Source organism: Sparus aurata, chromosome 11, assembly GCF_900880675.1.
Source record: "Sparus aurata chromosome 11, fSpaAur1.1, whole genome shotgun sequence".
Lineage (NCBI taxonomy): Eukaryota > Metazoa > Chordata > Actinopteri > Spariformes > Sparidae > Sparus > Sparus aurata.
In genome coordinates, this window is record NC_044197.1 from 6118268 (window position 1) to 6134603 (window position 16336).

General features: G+C 40.9%; 1 protein-coding gene across 3 annotated transcripts in view; it reads left to right on the top strand.

Annotated features, from left to right (window-relative positions):
* Positions 1 to 845: 845 nt before the first annotated feature.
* Positions 846 to 16336, top strand: part of tprg1 (tumor protein p63 regulated 1) — a 29065-nt gene continuing 13574 nt past the window's right edge. For 2 of the 3 annotated variants that reach the window (XR_003985984.1, XM_030433684.1), the window contains exons 1-4: positions 846 to 991; positions 1217 to 1703; positions 5022 to 5113; positions 11100 to 11276. Coding sequence is in view for 2 of the 3 variants with exons in the window: in XM_030433684.1 (XP_030289544.1) it covers positions 1224 to 1703; positions 5022 to 5113; positions 11100 to 11276 (749 nt within the window). In the remaining variant the exon portion in view is untranslated. Of the gene's footprint in view, positions 992 to 1092; positions 1704 to 5021; positions 5114 to 11099; positions 11277 to 16336 lie in introns of those variants that run through there. The other variant, XM_030433685.1, reaches the window with a different exon arrangement.

The following is a 16336-nucleotide window of genomic DNA, read 5'->3' on the forward strand; positions in this document are numbered from 1 at the left end:
AAAAGCACCTAATGCTCATTAATAAAGCTTAACCTGTTTCCATTTCTTAAAATAACAGTAATATATTTCTTTAAACTGGCCATAAGAACACACTATTTTTCATCCTAATTTAATGTCATAGACACACACAGGAGATCATCTTTTTTTAAACCCTCAATTTAGGTTTATTTCTTCTTATTCTTCTTATTCACATATTATGTTGAGTCCATGTGGCCTACTGTCAGCAAAATGCACAAACAGATACGTCTACATGGCAAAAAGTAAATATCTATCCATCCTTGAGAATGGACGTGCAGCTCCTTCAAACTTCACTCCATCTTTTGTGCATTTTGTTTCATTTTTTCTGGCTTTATCAAGGAAAAACCTGTCGACTGTCACCACCATCCTGCTGCAGCTGTTTCCAACCCTCCTGATGATGCACTACAGAATTATAAAGAGGGTCTATAGGTGTTAATGTAGACTTACGTGTGTAAATAAGTAACTGTATATATGTTCGTGTAGCATGAAGGAACTACAAACTTTCATTTTGTTGTGCATACATTGTATGATAGCATTTTTTTTTCTGGGCCATGTGCGCCTAACAGGTTAATCCAGCCATGAATCCTGAGGCAGGTGGAGGTGATAACAAGTCACACAATGTTCCCCATCACGATGAAAATATAGTCAAATGAGTTATAAGTGGATGGAGTCACTCACAGCACTCACACACTCATAATGTAAAACTGAGGTGATTTTCGTTCAGTAAAGTATGAAACCTGTCCCAAACCAGCAGCACGTACAGTAAGACCTCTGGGTTTATGTTCGTTATCTCTCCATGTGAATCAGATCAGAATGATGTAAGGCCTTTTGTGTGTTGATAAAACGCGCAGCCTGCTCTGCCTGCTGCTCCAGTAAACGCCCTGTAAAAACAACTCTCACACACGGAACAAGGAAGTTATGCACCTGTTGCTCCTCTCTAACCTGAAGCTATCTGCGACCTCGATTATAATCGGTACGTACCTTATTTATTATATTCCTTCGTTGTATTAAAATAAAGTGTTGTAGTTTTTCGGGGAGTGGGTGTGAATATGTGTTGAGCAGATCGGTGTCGGGGTCGAAGTGGGGCTGAGTTAAGGGGGGAAATGAAAGTTACCAGTAGTGTGGCTCAGAGCCAAGCTGTAAGTGTTTCCTTCACTTTATACTTTGCCACACGTTCACGTTGTTTGTGTTTTTGAAGCCACATCATGTTAGAAGCTGAGGAGGAAGGAGCCCCGGGTGAGGAGCAGCAGCCGCAGCATCAGGTCAGCCCGGAGGACACCCTGCCTGCTGCCCCCGCTGAGGGCACAGAGGAGCGGGCAGTGGAGAGCGGAGCGGCCCCCTCCGCTGCCCACAAGGAGGGCACAAAGGAACAGCTAGAGGAGGGCGGTGAGGCCCCTGTCCTCCACACCACCACCGTCCCCGCCGAGGTACCAACTGCTCACACTGAGGAGCCGGCAGCGGTCCCGGTCCTGCACACCACCAGCCCCGCCGAGGTACCAACTGCTCACACTGAGGAGCCGGCAGCGGTCCCGGTCCTGCACACCACCAGCCCCCTCGAGGTACCTAATGGCCAAACAGAGGAGCCGGCAGCGGAGGAGGGGGGAGCGGCTCCAACTCAGCACACCGACATCTCCGTGGAGTCACCTGTGAACCAGTTTAAACACAGGAAGTTCTTTGTGTTGAGGGTAAAATATTTCACCTTTCTATTCGACAACTTGGAAGTTTGTCCTGCCCTGCTTTCTTCGAGAAACAAACCAGTTCTGCCAGTTTAAGAAATCAGTGTTAGCCTTCTTAAGCTAGCTACAAGTGTCAGTTGGTTACCAGTAATGTCAAATTAACGGACGTCTACGTAAACGCCACATCAACTGTGTGCCGTTACGTCATCGCGTCCGCCATATTGGATTGGCATGTTTGCCTCAGGGACCTTATAATAATACCTGGGCAGCAGCCATGGAGGCAAAGTCCTATTAATTGATATGAAAGCTGCTCAGCTTGCATAAAGCCAGAATGACTCGACTTGTCTTCGAGATAGCTTTCGCATAGAGCTCAACAGTGAGGTTCCGGAAGTGAACGTGCCATTCATTTTGATTATTGGCCATAATGTCGTAACCATCCAAAGTAGTCTTACTGCGAGTTATGAGAATGTGAAACGATGGTATATGATCCTGTAGAAGCCACAAGTCCGTATGATATCAACCTTGTTTTAAGAAAAACATGTTTTATTCGCGATTTCATGGAAAAGTACTACACCACCCACAATCCTATAGTGTAACAGCGACGTCTCTGATTGGTGGAGCTCGCTGTTACCATGGAAATGTTTACCGAACCCGTGAATTTCATGCTTACTAGTTACTGCTACCACTGAGACTTGTAGGGATTTTCACGCCTTTCGACACTCTTCTCCTCATCTAAAAATGAAATCATGGTAGCTCTATGGTAAACGATTGTAGAGTTAAGTAGTAACTAGCGAACATGAAATTCGCGGTTTTGGTGAACATTCCATGGTGACAGCGAGCTCCACCAATCAGAGACGTCGCTGTAACATTCGCAATGGTTTATGGGATGAGTAGTTCCTTTACTCTTAAGATAATTACGTGCACACTCTTGTACACTCTTTTCGAAGCAAAAGTAAATAGCTTTAGCTCCGAATTAAATGTTTTATGGTCACGATTCATCTTGTAGTTTATTGGCTTGGTTCCAGGCTTAAAACTTTTTATATAAGGATTTTATGTAACGTCAATGGAGTGAATGATTGGGAAATTAACTTCTAGAACCGCAGCCGTTAAAAAAGTTGGCGCTAGAGACCTCCGCTGACCGAGCCGGCTAACTTCCGGTTTAGCAGCTGGCTAACTTGAATGGAGATTTCCGTTCATGAAGTGCCTTTTTGACTTTGACGTAAAATGATAGATAAAAAAAAAAAAAGATAATGAAGTAAAAACAAAATAAAATTAATTATAAATAAATTATAATAATTAGAAAAAACGAATGGTGATAAAATAATGTAATTGTGTGGCTTTTCTAGACTTTCCAAATGTTATTGGACTGATTATTGGACAATTGATTCATGTCGCTGGGGTTGTGACGCTCAAAAATACCCACTCTTTTACAGACGCTTCTTTCACAATGTAAGCATCACATGACGATGTTTGGCCACTACGAAAACTAGCTTCAGAGCCTGGTGCTCATTCTGGAGCCTGGTGAGCGATGTAAACAAATACATCTAATAAATCTGAATAAAAAGCACTAACGTTTACATGTAGGGATGCTGGTGTGGTCCTTTAAACATGCTGACTCTCATGTCTGTTACTGCACCAAGTTTATGTATTTTTTATGTGGCAGCCTTTATGTCATTCTAAATTTCCCTCAGGACAAATACAGTAATGTTGAATTTTTAATCAGTCTGTTGTGTTTAGTATAAATTATACCAGTACTTTTCATCCCATATTTTTAAGAGGAAACAGAAATCCTGTCACTTGTTTAACTGATCAAAATGTGTCATGCACTTAGTCCTCATATGATATTGATCAAACAAAACATTGACAACCGACTTGTATTATGTGTTTACTTGCATATTTATAATAGTAGCATCCTGCAAGGGTTTTTTTTTTTTACCATGAAATGTTACTGAATTCAATAAATAGGTGGATAATTTTCTGTCACGGAGTATATCACTTCACTGCCAAAAGAAAAGAAAGCTGACTGGCTGCCAGTTGCAGTGTCTTTTTTAATTTGCAGACTTTGTTCATTTGTCTCAGTGAACGATTCAATGGGACAGTCATTCATGATTAACAACTATTCATCAAAATCAGTTAAATGTGAAAGTTAGTGGATTTTATTCAGAAAACACACAGTTTTCACGTCTACTTTTATTTGTTTACATGGCAGACCTGCCACATCCAATATGGCGTTGACGTCGATGTCGGAACCAGCGAGTAAATGCAGCATCTACGTACATTTGTCTATGGTTACATTAATATGTTTATGACACCTTTATATGAGAGAACAGGGTTGGTTTTCTCATTAAAGTCCGACTTGCAAGATGTAGACTGTTGGTATAAGGATGAGTTGAGTATTTTTTGTTCTTCATATTGTTCTTAATTTTGTTATAAATACAATTTTGAATGTAGGAGGTGGAAATAAATCCTTTGACTTTGCTGTATTGCTGCTTGCACTGTTTTGAAGGATCGTATTGCTTTCCCCACCACTGTGTTAAATACTTACTCTTTTTCATACAGTGATATAATCCATACATCTTCTTGGGAGACAAAAATTTAGAAAGGAGGTTGTTGTGATGGTGCCAGAGAGGTGTTGATCAACTCTATATTAAGGCTAAACCAATACATTCAATTTATATTAGTTTATATATCGGTAACTGCATGTATGTCGGCACTTAAGTACCAAGACGTTGCCGTGCAGAAATACTGAAGATAAGATTGAGGTAATTGAAAGGAAGTCTTGCCATTATGTAGTTAGTTTATAAGAGAGCACTGACAAGTTGCCAGATCACAGCCTCGCACAAGCCTCAGATTACGGTCAGACTCTGTGGAGTCCTCAGTATGAACTCCTAATCTTTTCAAGTTCTCCAACTTGGCATTGAAATAATAAAACACAAAGTGTAAGGATAGAACCACATCTTATAAAAAATGACACTCTGAGTGTGAAGTGCACTGGAAAACAGAAACGCTTGTAGCTGACAATTTGAACGTGTCGTGTAATATGTGCCGAAGCTTCCTCTCGTTTCTTCAAATACCTGAGTTACTCAGATTTACACGGGAAGCTGCACGCTCAGCTTTCTTCATTTGCAGTCATTGTCATATGCAGAGGCTTCGTGTTTTTGTTTATTGTTATTTTGTTTGACACACAGGCGCGCTGACATTTTGTTGGAGTACCAGTCCCAGCTGCGTATCTGCCTCAAAGATTACCCCTTAAGCTTTCTGTGCACACATTGTGATTGTCACAATGGAAAATTAGAAAGTGACACCCGTGCATTTCTGTCTCCTCAGCCTGGCACTCTGAATCAGGCCCTCAAAGACGTTGAAGCTCTGGTGGATAAAGAAGTAGATGGCAGCGTTCACAGCGTTTGGCTGATGGCAGAGTGAGTTCATGATACCCCTTTCTGTCACACAGTGTCATGTTCTTGTTGTCAATGCAGTGTAATGTGTGCCGAGTGAAAACCTTGTATTATTTTTGGTAACACTTGGGTAACCCCACCACCCCCGTTCCTCATTTATAAGCAATGTTTAGACACTAAACAAATTGTTTTTTTAAAGCAATGTTATGCAGCTGGTAGCACATGTGACGCTTTTTTCCCCTTTTCATTATTAATGTATTTGTTAACAATCATAACTATTAAGCAGCTGTAAATAAAGCTCCAGCAGATGGTGTTTACTCAGTGACCATGAAGACTGAAGACGTAAATAGCTAATTAATACTGCAAGTTTGTTTATGATTTGAGAATTTGTTTTATATGATTATTGCTTCATGTCATTGTCAGTTATTCATTTGACTATACACTGTAAATAGATCAGCTTTCATCTTGCATTGGGGCTGCAACAACAACTCTTATTATTTAGTAATCTGCTGGTTTCATTCATCAGCTCAGCCAACTGTCAGAGAACTTTTTATCCCTATTAAACTGGGAGTGTTCAGCTTTAAACATAACACACTAAAACAAACTCCAAAGCAGCTAAAGGGCGATGAGTTACAAGGTTACAAGGTTTCCACATGACAGTGAGGATGTGAAGTTCACTGTATCATGTGTTGCTCATTCACAATCCATCATTTGAATATTATGTACTGTGTCAATGCAAATGACCTGCTGCCCACAGGGAATGAATCCAACGCTTACATTAGATTATACACGTGGCTGTTTGTCATTTATCACATATATCAGATGTTACAGTACTGGCGCGTAGTTAACCCAAATACCGATGTCCTTATCAAAGCTCAAACTCAAACAATATCACAGAAGTCAGTGCAGAGGTAGTGATCTAACAGCCTCGAACTCAAAACAAAATGAAGTGACTGCAGGACATTTACCGAGTGCACTTCGAGTTGTCAGGTTGTATCACTCCTGAAAAAAAAGCTTTCAGGAAACATTTAAAAGGCTGGCCATGTGAGAATGAATAATACATCCCATTTATGCAGCTCTGTCCGACACACGTTAACGTTTGTCCTACATTTGGCCTGCAGTTATTCACGCTACAGGAGCCGCTGTAGGATTTTTTATTGCAACAAAAAAGAGTGCATTGTACGGTGATTCAGTGACACTGCTGCAGAATTTACCCCGAGGGAGGCCCGGTGACAAAAGACAGAAAAACATGAGAAATTCCTCAAATCTGTCTCGGCTGGTGATTGTCACACTCTTTCGAAGTAAAATGAAATAATTTCAGATATTTCTATTGCTGTGATTCATGATTCATTTCTCTTCTGAGATTCTGTTTATCTCAGAAGAGAAATTAGAGAAGGTGGTTTTATTTATGTAAAATGAATAAAATAGAGTGTCTTCAAGTATGAAAATAGCCACAGTTGTTAAAGAGAAAATAAAAAGTGACCAAAGATACTTCATACTGGAGGATGATTTGATACTTTGTTGAAGGGAATAGCTCAAAGTTTGGGAAATATTCTTAATCATTTCTTGCTGAGAATTAGATGAGAAGATTGTTTCCACACTAAGACTTCTTCCACACGGTACAAACGCCCACTAACATCTGGCTTCTGTCTTCACTGTCAATGAATACAGTCTGCATTCTCTCCCGCGTCAGATGACTCTGCAGCAGTCGCAGGTGTTTTATCGGCTCCAGCTTTGATTGGCTGTGATGGAAACGCAACACCTGGGTCGACACTCACATTTTTCGCCTCATTTCCAGTGTGAAGCTATTACGCGCATTGAGATTAAGGCCAACGGTGTGTAGTTATCCATCTGTCTTTGATCAGGCAGCTCTCGAGCATTGTTTCAGTCAGCACTGAGTTTGAAAGAAAGACTTTAGTAAAAGAAGAATGAAAAGGAAAAAATGTTACAATGTCACACAACTCCAGGCCGCTTTCTAGTGCTGCCTGATGTTGAACCTGGCATAACAGAAAAAATAGAAAGGCAAACTCTGATGGCAATGAGAAAGCAGTCGATCACCTGTTCCCTTGTTTCAAAAGCCCTCTGTTACAGGAGAGGTCCCGGGTCCAAATCCCAGACGAGCCCCCAATTTTTGGTCCAACCCCTTAATGACACACTTACCCACATTAGGTCTAACATAACTCACAAGCCAAGAATGTAAAGTTTATTAATCAATCAGCAAACCAAGCAGATTAAAACCACAAATAGTAATAATTAGGGCTGGGTATTACCAGGTACCTCACGATACGATACTATCACGATATTTTGCTCACGATAACGATAATATCACGATACAGCGATTCTGCGATAATCGATATATTGCAAGAAATTTCATCCATGATACATCACGATATCTGTGTCACTGAAGAAATTCTGAATTTATTGACTGTACTGAATCCATTTCACAGGAATTACAAAACATTGTCAATCAATTTCACATGAATTACAGCCAAGTAAACAAAGAGTATATTGCACAGTGACTCTTCTTAACACACACACTGACTACAACTATCATTAAATATCTATTTGTGTGGGTTTCAGAGCTACTTAAACCATTTTTTTTTTTTTTATTTGGTTGTATACCTATGTTTGAATAAAGATAAAGCTGTCCTCCGAAGAGGGGTGGTGGTGGTGGTGGGCCAAAAAAAAATTTTTTTGTATTTATTATTATTATTTTTTACATTATTAAATATCGATATTTGGCACCAGTGTATCGATAACGTACCTCAAGGCAAAATATCGCGATATATCGTAGTATCGATATTTTGGCACACCCCTAGTAATAATAGCAAATAAAATGAATTGATGGGTCAGCCAAAATAAACCAAAGAAGGGCCACCACAAAGAATCACCCACCAGGGGTCGTCGGGCTTGGGGCTAAACCTCTACCCTGACCCAATATAAACAAACTAAACCTAATAGAAACATAGCTGCAAAAATAGAACTATGGAACACATCAGAAAGGTGGGATTGTCAGGAGGAAGAGAGAGACAGTCTAGTCCCTCTCTTATTACTGTTAGCATCAATCCGTCTGGACCAGTTTCACCTGAAAAGAAAGAAACCAGCCGACGGTGTTCCTCATGTTCTTTGTTCCTCATGTTGTAACTTTACATTTGTTTGGGTTCAATTTAATGTTTTGACAACAAGCTGCTTATGCTCATAGTTGGGTTTATGCACAAAAAGGTTAAGGTATAAGGTTTGGGAAAGATAATATTTTGGCCTAAGATATCTGTTTCGTTTGCCACGGACATGACTGGAAATTGAAATTATTCGGTGGTTTCACACTTGTTCACACAAATGTTGAACGGAGACTTGAACTGCTGTTGCTGGCCTCTCACCTGTAGCTCCAGCAGCATCCCCTCCACCTTCCAACATGAAAGTCAAATCATAAACATGTGATGTGAATGTGATATGACGTGGTTTGTGGAAGTGTCGGTATGTTGCACAGCCTATGACACGTACAAAGGTGAACGCATCAGTGGTTTCCAGAGACGTTAACAACTGAAAATTTGTTCTGACAACTGGGCTGCAATCTTCTCTCCTCCATCTCTGCAACAAAGGGAATAATGTGTTTCCTAAAATGTCTAAAAACTAAAACCCAAAAAACGAATCCTTTGTTGGCCTCATTGTCCTGGAGTGTCCTCCAGAGGTGCATCAGTTCAGGCCCCGCTGTCTTCTTGCTGACTAGAACTGTGTTGTTGTATCACGCCGAGCGGCAGCAGCGTGTCAGACACCCACAGTCTGATCTTGGATCTCTGTAACACCTCTGTACCCGTGCCCAGTCAAGATAAACTCATTTCATTAGCACAGTCAAAGCTCTTCACCCACACCTTTCCCATGATGCTGTGGCTGTTCAGTGAACTGTCTTTTTTGGCCTCCGGCTGCCAGCAGCAATCAAGAGTGTTTCACTCGGAGTTGGCCACATGAGCCCGGCTCAGCGGGCCGTGAGGAAGAGAGCCACTCCAAGAGAATCCATGCCACCATGAATTAGTTGTGTGCAGGGCGGTGTGGGAGAGAGTGTGTGTGAGATGATGCTTTTTGTGACTTCAGTTAGCAGGACAGACTTTTGAACACACATGGACGACGTGTGTTGCTGCTTTTAAGGTGTTTCTGTTAATTTGATTTTTCCTCTCTTTTTTCCGTTGGTTAAAGTTTAGCAACTTAGAGCTGCTTGCATGCATATTGTATGATCTTTGCCGAGGGCATTTTTGGAAATTGTGAGGCTTTTACGGTACATAATTGAGCAGCTTTGCTATACATGTTTTTTGTATTAACTTCAGATAACCTCCCACAGAATACTAACATCACAAGTGCACTTCACAAAAAAGACTCAAAAACACATAGTTAAAATCACCCTCTGCAGCGGCGGTTCTCAACAGAGGGAGTGTGACCCCCACAGGGAGCTACCGAGGCACGGCTGTCCGACCGGCAGCTGTTCCTGGCCAAAAAGTAATCTGACCTCAGTGCAGTAGATAGAGAATCGTCCAATTTGTTTTTATACAGATTGAATTAAAACATTAGAGGTGCTGATAGACACTTATACTTTAGGACATAGTCAGGCTTTCTGTCTGCCCATATTTCAAGTCTTAATGCTAAGCTAAGCTAACTGACTGCTCACCCCAGCTTGTTGGATATAGACATGAGAGTGTTATCAATCTTCTAATCTATCTTTAAGCAGATAGGTGTATGTCTCAAAATAGTTTAGGCTATATCGAAATACACAATATCTCAATTACTTTATGTTAAGTGCACGTCATAAATGCTTGATTTAACCAACAGGATTGAATTATTATTTTTTTAAATCTATTTCCACCTATCCCAGATTTTAATCTGACTTAAACTGATACTTTATACATTACAATTGTGAAACACGCTCTGATGTTATGTTTGCCTGTAGGCTTTTATAGGGCTGAGCAATAAGGACAAAAATCCAATATCATAATATTTATTCAATTTTTTTAATACCTTGATATCAATGTGGATGTTCTGACTACGTGGATAAAGTCAAGTGTTAAAACAAGTTTGGTAAGTTCAGAAAATCACGTCATGAAGGGATGGATGTTGAACTTTGATACTTTAACGGCACTTACCCAATCGCCCCAATACTGTCGAATATGTTTCGTCGCTTGATACCAAATTTCAGTACCTAAAGAGTAAATCTCATCAGCATCAGTGAGCCATACACATGCATCATCCTCACTGTGCCAAGATCTCGTAGTGCTGGTGATTAGCTGTCTGGAGGCGTGCATGAAAAAAACTCAAGGTTACGCCCACAGACGGGGTTCACCACATGTATGTGCGATGTAATCATTTATTAAAACGGATTTAACACAATTAGTATAAAAAGGAATATTGTGACCCCGAGGCTGTGAACCACTGATGATTTATAGCAAAGGAAAGCAGAAGAAATAATATTTGTCTCTCAGACGTTCCTTTAATCTTTATTTTATATCTCTTCCTTGTGAATCACTGGATCATTGTTTGTTTCGCTACAAAAGAAAAGAACCGGTTACGTAACATATGCAACCAGTGATGAAGGATCTCAAGTGGACAGTGCTTTTAGGGGGCACAAGATAGAACGGTTGGGAAATGGGAAACCCTCTAATCTGCACTTACATGTTGATTAATTGCACCCATTTATTACCCGTCCATTTATTTCCCCAGCACGTCAACATTTACCTTTGTGAGGGAGGATTTATTGCAGAGCTGTTTTTATACTAGTGCTGCTTCTTACACACTGTATAGATGAAGACATAAAGGGGTCAAATGGATCAGACATGTCACACGTAGGAAAGTATTTTTTTCTTCCTGTCATCTGCTTTCCATTCATCCTTCTGTCATTGTACATACAGATAACACTGTTGAAAATCACACACCTTTTTGTTCAGAGTCGAGTTAACCGATAAATTCTGTTTGCATCAAATTTAAAATCAAGATACCAAGGAGTGATTCTTGTGTCTGGTTGTTTCAGGGTGGATCACTGGAACAACGAGAAAGAGCGTATTGTTCTCATCACAGACAGCTCTCTCCTGGTCTGCAAGTACGACTTTGTGATGTTCAGCGTCGACTTCATACAGAGGATAGCCCTGAACTTCGTGGACCGCATCTCCTATGGAGCCTTCAGCTTCCCCAAGCGCTCCCTGCTGCGGTAAGTGCCCTCACTACACCTTGATTCTACTTGAACCTAAAACCCATAAAACCTGCAGCTTTAACCTCAGAAGGTTAGTGTCAAGTAAAACTTCTGACGCTTCAACTTAAAAGAGGCAATATGTTAGAACTGGCCTGAGGTCAAATTCATACTAATAGGCTGCAGTTAGTGACTTTAAAGCACCAGGTGAACACCGAAATGGACCGGGGCCAGCCGGTTAGTGTGTGAATGTGACTTACTAGCAGTTTTGACATGATAATCACTATGTATTGTGTTACAGAGATGGCTACAAACAGTCAGCATGCTAACCAACCAGCCCAAAGCTCCCGTGCTAGTTTTGTCCACATTAACACTCCCACCCATCCCCGAGCTCCTGGTCTAAAATGCAAGCTGTATGGCTAACTAAAGGGGCGGTCCAGACGAAAACGCTCTTTTGCAAAAACGCACATGTATTGCATCGTTTTGGCCATTGACCGTCCACACGGATCCTGAAAACGCACTTTTTTGAAAACGGGTCTCAGGGAGGAAAAATCAGAAAACGCAGCCCTTCCATTTTCGTGTGGATGGCGAATCCGCAGACTTTCCAAAACGATGACGCCATCGCCCCACCCTTCGACCTCTTGCCTCTGAACCCCGCTACGTCTCATAACAACAACAAAAATGGCAGACTACCTGCTTGTGTTTGTGCCACAGAACATATTTAGCCTTTCTTGCAACCTACTCGCCTTGTCACCTCATTATCGGTCCACATGAAAAATTCTGGTTTCCTTGCAGTAGGCATTTTCATCTTCTTCTTGTTGTGTTGGGTTTCTCCGTCTACTGTCTGTTTGTTTACAGCGCACAAGCTTAATGCGCATGCTCTGTCTCTTCTTCTCCGTTTTGGTGAATGTCAAGCGCCCCCTAGAGGCCTGGTATATGAACTACAGCGTTTTCGGACGTTTTCAGTGGATCTGTATGGATGCAAATATTCTTGAAACGATGCCGAGGAAGACGGAGGAAAAAAAGATTGTTTTCGTCTGTGCGGACGGCCCCTAAGCTAACAGGCTAAACACAGCTACAGTTACCAGCAATTAGCAGTTACCCTGGTGACATGCAGCCACCAATTATTATTTTTTTTAAACAGAAGAATACATTTTGCACCATTAAAATCAACATATTTCTTGACACTGGATTGGTGTGAAGAACAGGATGGTGTTGTAAAGAGAGATTTGGATCTCTGACGTCCTGTCAGTTTTAGTCATTTCCAGTAAATCTACTTTAAAGTTGCTCTGCGTGGCGTGTTGTTGCTTTAAAAAATAAAAGCCCATCTTGGAGAATTACAGCAGCCTTAATTATCAGCTGTGTTTTCTAACGTTCGCCCTGTTAAATGCTCGACCGCGTGCGGTGTCACATTTCCTGCTGGTTTGTAATCGTTTCATAACTTCTTTCAGCGAAACGTATCACACAACACATTCTCAAGTTTTTGCATCAATTTTGAAGACGTGATGAAAAATGTAACACGCAGCCTTTTTTTAATGAATTTCAAAGATGGAAAGAGTTTGCATGATTTACTAAAAAGTATCGACGGTGATTTGAGTTGTCAGTGTAAAAAGAGTGACATGATGAGGAGGGCAGCATCAGACGGCTGTGTGGTGAGGAGGGGATCGGTGCAGGGAGCAACCAGGGACACATGAAGGAAACAGGCGTGGCAGAGGGAGAGACGAATGTGTGGAGAGGTTTTTTTTCGGGGGTAAGGAGTGCAGAGCTGTCACTTGGAGCTGTCGCTTAACTGATTAGTGGCAAAATTAATGTAGTCCTTTCATCTAAACCTTTTAAAAGACGGCTCAGGGGATACCAAACCAACTAAAACTAATTTGATGAATAAAACGTAATGTGCTGTGAAGAGCTTAGAGAGCACTGCCTTTATTGGAGGCTTTATCTCTGCACATTACGTTGAATTATACATAAAACGCTCGTGAAAGCCACCCGGGAGTCCAACAGTAAAGAGACGGTTTCAAATAAGAAAGACTCGAGCCTCAAACATTTCGTCTCTCTGTCTTCATCTTCACAGCTTTCTCCCTCTTTCTCCTTGTCTTCCACTCTGTTTCTCCCCCAGGAAGTGTCTTCTTTTCGCGTCTAGGTCATTCCGTCTTATTTTTGGCAGAAGCTGATCAGTGAAGTTCATGTATGTATGAAACCGAATCCTCCCTACCGGCTTTTACAGTACACAAAACTTTGTTTCCCGATCACAAAACCAGTGTGAGTGACTAGAAGTACAAGTCGGGCTTCTAAATTTATTCATCCGCTGCATTAAAGCAACATTATGTAACTTTTTTTACCTTTAAATGTCGACTTCAAAATCGTGTTGATGGTACAGTGTCTTGTAATAAGGTGAATGGGTTATTTACATCCTCAGCCTAACACTGGCCCCCCATTTAAAAAAGTTTCTGGGGGCACTCATGTATAAATTTGTCTGCCAAGCCAGAGACCACTGTTCAAGACGGTGTTTAAACATTTGTAAGCCCGAAACAACCGGACATTTTTTACACTTACAAAGCCGTGTTAGTGGCAGCAAAACCTGATATTGTTTCAGGAGACGTCAAGACAATTTCCAGCTTGTTATCCGGGACCAAGTTCCTTTTCTTAACCTTAGCCAAGTGTTTTGTGCCTAATATCAAACAGAGCATAGGCATATTTCTTTCATAATACAAAATTAATAATTGAACACTAAAAAACGTAAAGTTTCAAGTAGCTGCTTTAACACACAAACTGAAGGGCTTCTCATCTAAATTACAGCAAGCAATAAACTGAGCACATTCCCTTAAATGTCAAACAAGTTACTTTAGGTGTTTGGTATATTTTACTGTATATGTCTGTTGTTTGGCGTTAAAAGTGATATTGGCTGTGATAAGACTCAAACAGACGTGTCAGGGAAAGCAAAGAAAAGACACCGAAGAAGTCTTCAGCTCTGACACATCATAAAGCTCAGACAGTGATGGAATGCAACTTATTGCCTAACGTATCGCGGCTCACGGTAAGCAAATACATATAACTACATATATGCTGATGTAAACCAACATGTCAACATGATTCAGCTGCTTCCTCATCAGTCACATTAACAACACTTGACTGATACTCTTGAGGTATCGCTGTTCACAGTCAGCGTGAGTGTGAGAATACAGCTGACGTCTCTACAGCTGACAGTCCGTCTGACCACTTGATGTCAGTGTGCACCCTCAGTAGAAACGGTTCAAGTCAGGAGCACGCCACATCACATTTCCTCATCTGTTTGATGTTGTCATGGATGACTCTGCAGCTGCTAGTGTGAATCAACGCTGTTCTCCAAAGCCCCTCTACTGCACGGGCTGCATCACATTTCACTACAGCAACCCTGATTGAGGTATTCCACGTATTATTTACATGTTTTTAGCTTATTTTGAAGTCATTTCTTTTCAGTAGTTGGTTGCAAGAAGCCATCAAATCACATCACAGGTCATCAATAAAATTAAGCTGTTTGGATGTCATTGTTCAAACCTTTGCAACTCAGCTTCTTAAGGATATTAATATAATATAATACAATGAATGTTCTCAAATGAGGCAGAAAACACCATTAATGAACGTTTGACCCTGCAATCCCAGACCATCAGCTTCCGAACAAAGAGTATCAAACCCCCCTCGACGGAGCATCTTGTTTGGCGCCACTACCCTCGTCTGGGCTCCATCAGGCTCCCCGAAACCTTGATGATGCCAGTAGAAAGTGTTGAGGGAGTGTCAGTATTTTTAGTCCTGATGATTTTGTTTTCTCTAGGTGAGCCCATGAAGAAAAAGCAGAGTATATTCTGTATCTGTTGGGAAAGATGTGTTTTAAGTGCCTTCTTTCCAAACTGTCTAGACAAACTAATTACCCTGCACATCATCTATTTTTTTTTTTTTTTTATTCCTGTCTGAAAGAGTTGGGTGTGGAGGTTTAAAGCAGCCCCACTAGAGGTTGCTTCAGTAACAGTCGGAGGAAATATATACTATATATTTATGAAGGTTGGAAATAATCCCAGCACTGCCTGCTTCTGTTTCTCAACTGATCAGATGTGGGATTCTTCTCTGGATGAGGCTTCAGAGGGATGATGCCTTATTTAGCCCCCACCATCAACTACTTAAAACAGCTTTATTAACTAGAATTTCCTCCTCACATGCTGACACAAGAGGCCTTTTTCTTTTTTCTTTTTTCTTACATTTGTTTTTAATAACAGATCAAAAAGGCGTTAAATTTGTAGTTTGACCCGGCCTCTTTTTTAATCATCTTGCTGTCATTCTGCAGGGACTCTGACCACACCTATTCAAAGCACAGCAGCTTACACGTTCAGATAGCAGAGGGCAGTCAGTACATAGCCTCTATTTAAGATGTCATCAGCGTAATGTGCTGTGGGATAGCTCATCAGATGGTAATTTAGTCAGAGCCATGTGTGTTGTGATATGAAGCAGGCAAGTTTAATGATAAAAAATCTGCGCTTAAATGTTGAGGGAAGCATTTTTTCTTCCCTTTGCCAGTAAGAAGGAAATGCACACACACCAGCGATTTCCCAAATATGATGACTAACACTCTATAACCAGATCAAAATATGCAAACTTGTGATTCATTAAAATCACAATCGAAAGGTACTGAATCACTTTCTTTTACTGAGGTAAAACTTTTAGGGATCACGGTTCAAGGGCAGTATCTCAGAGGAAGGTTTATAGGTAAATCAGTTGCAAGAGTGTGAAGAGGATTTTGTAATACTTGTGTTTTAGTTGCAAGTTGCACCATACAGTTTATACAAACCTTGCTATTGTCTCATCTCAGTTACTGCTCTGTCATCTGCAGCTTCTGGGTGAGCTTCTGTTAGTTCAGAAGAAAGCAGCTTGTGTAGCATTTTCCAAGGTTTAAAAAAAAATATATATTTTGCTCGCATGGCTCCACTCCATAACTCCAGCAATTTAGTGTTGCACTTTCCTAAAGTTGAGCATCAGATTTATTTTTTTAAATGATTAAAAAAGTTTGTGTAGCAGAGGCTGAGATCATAGATCTTTCTAGATTAAACTCCGAA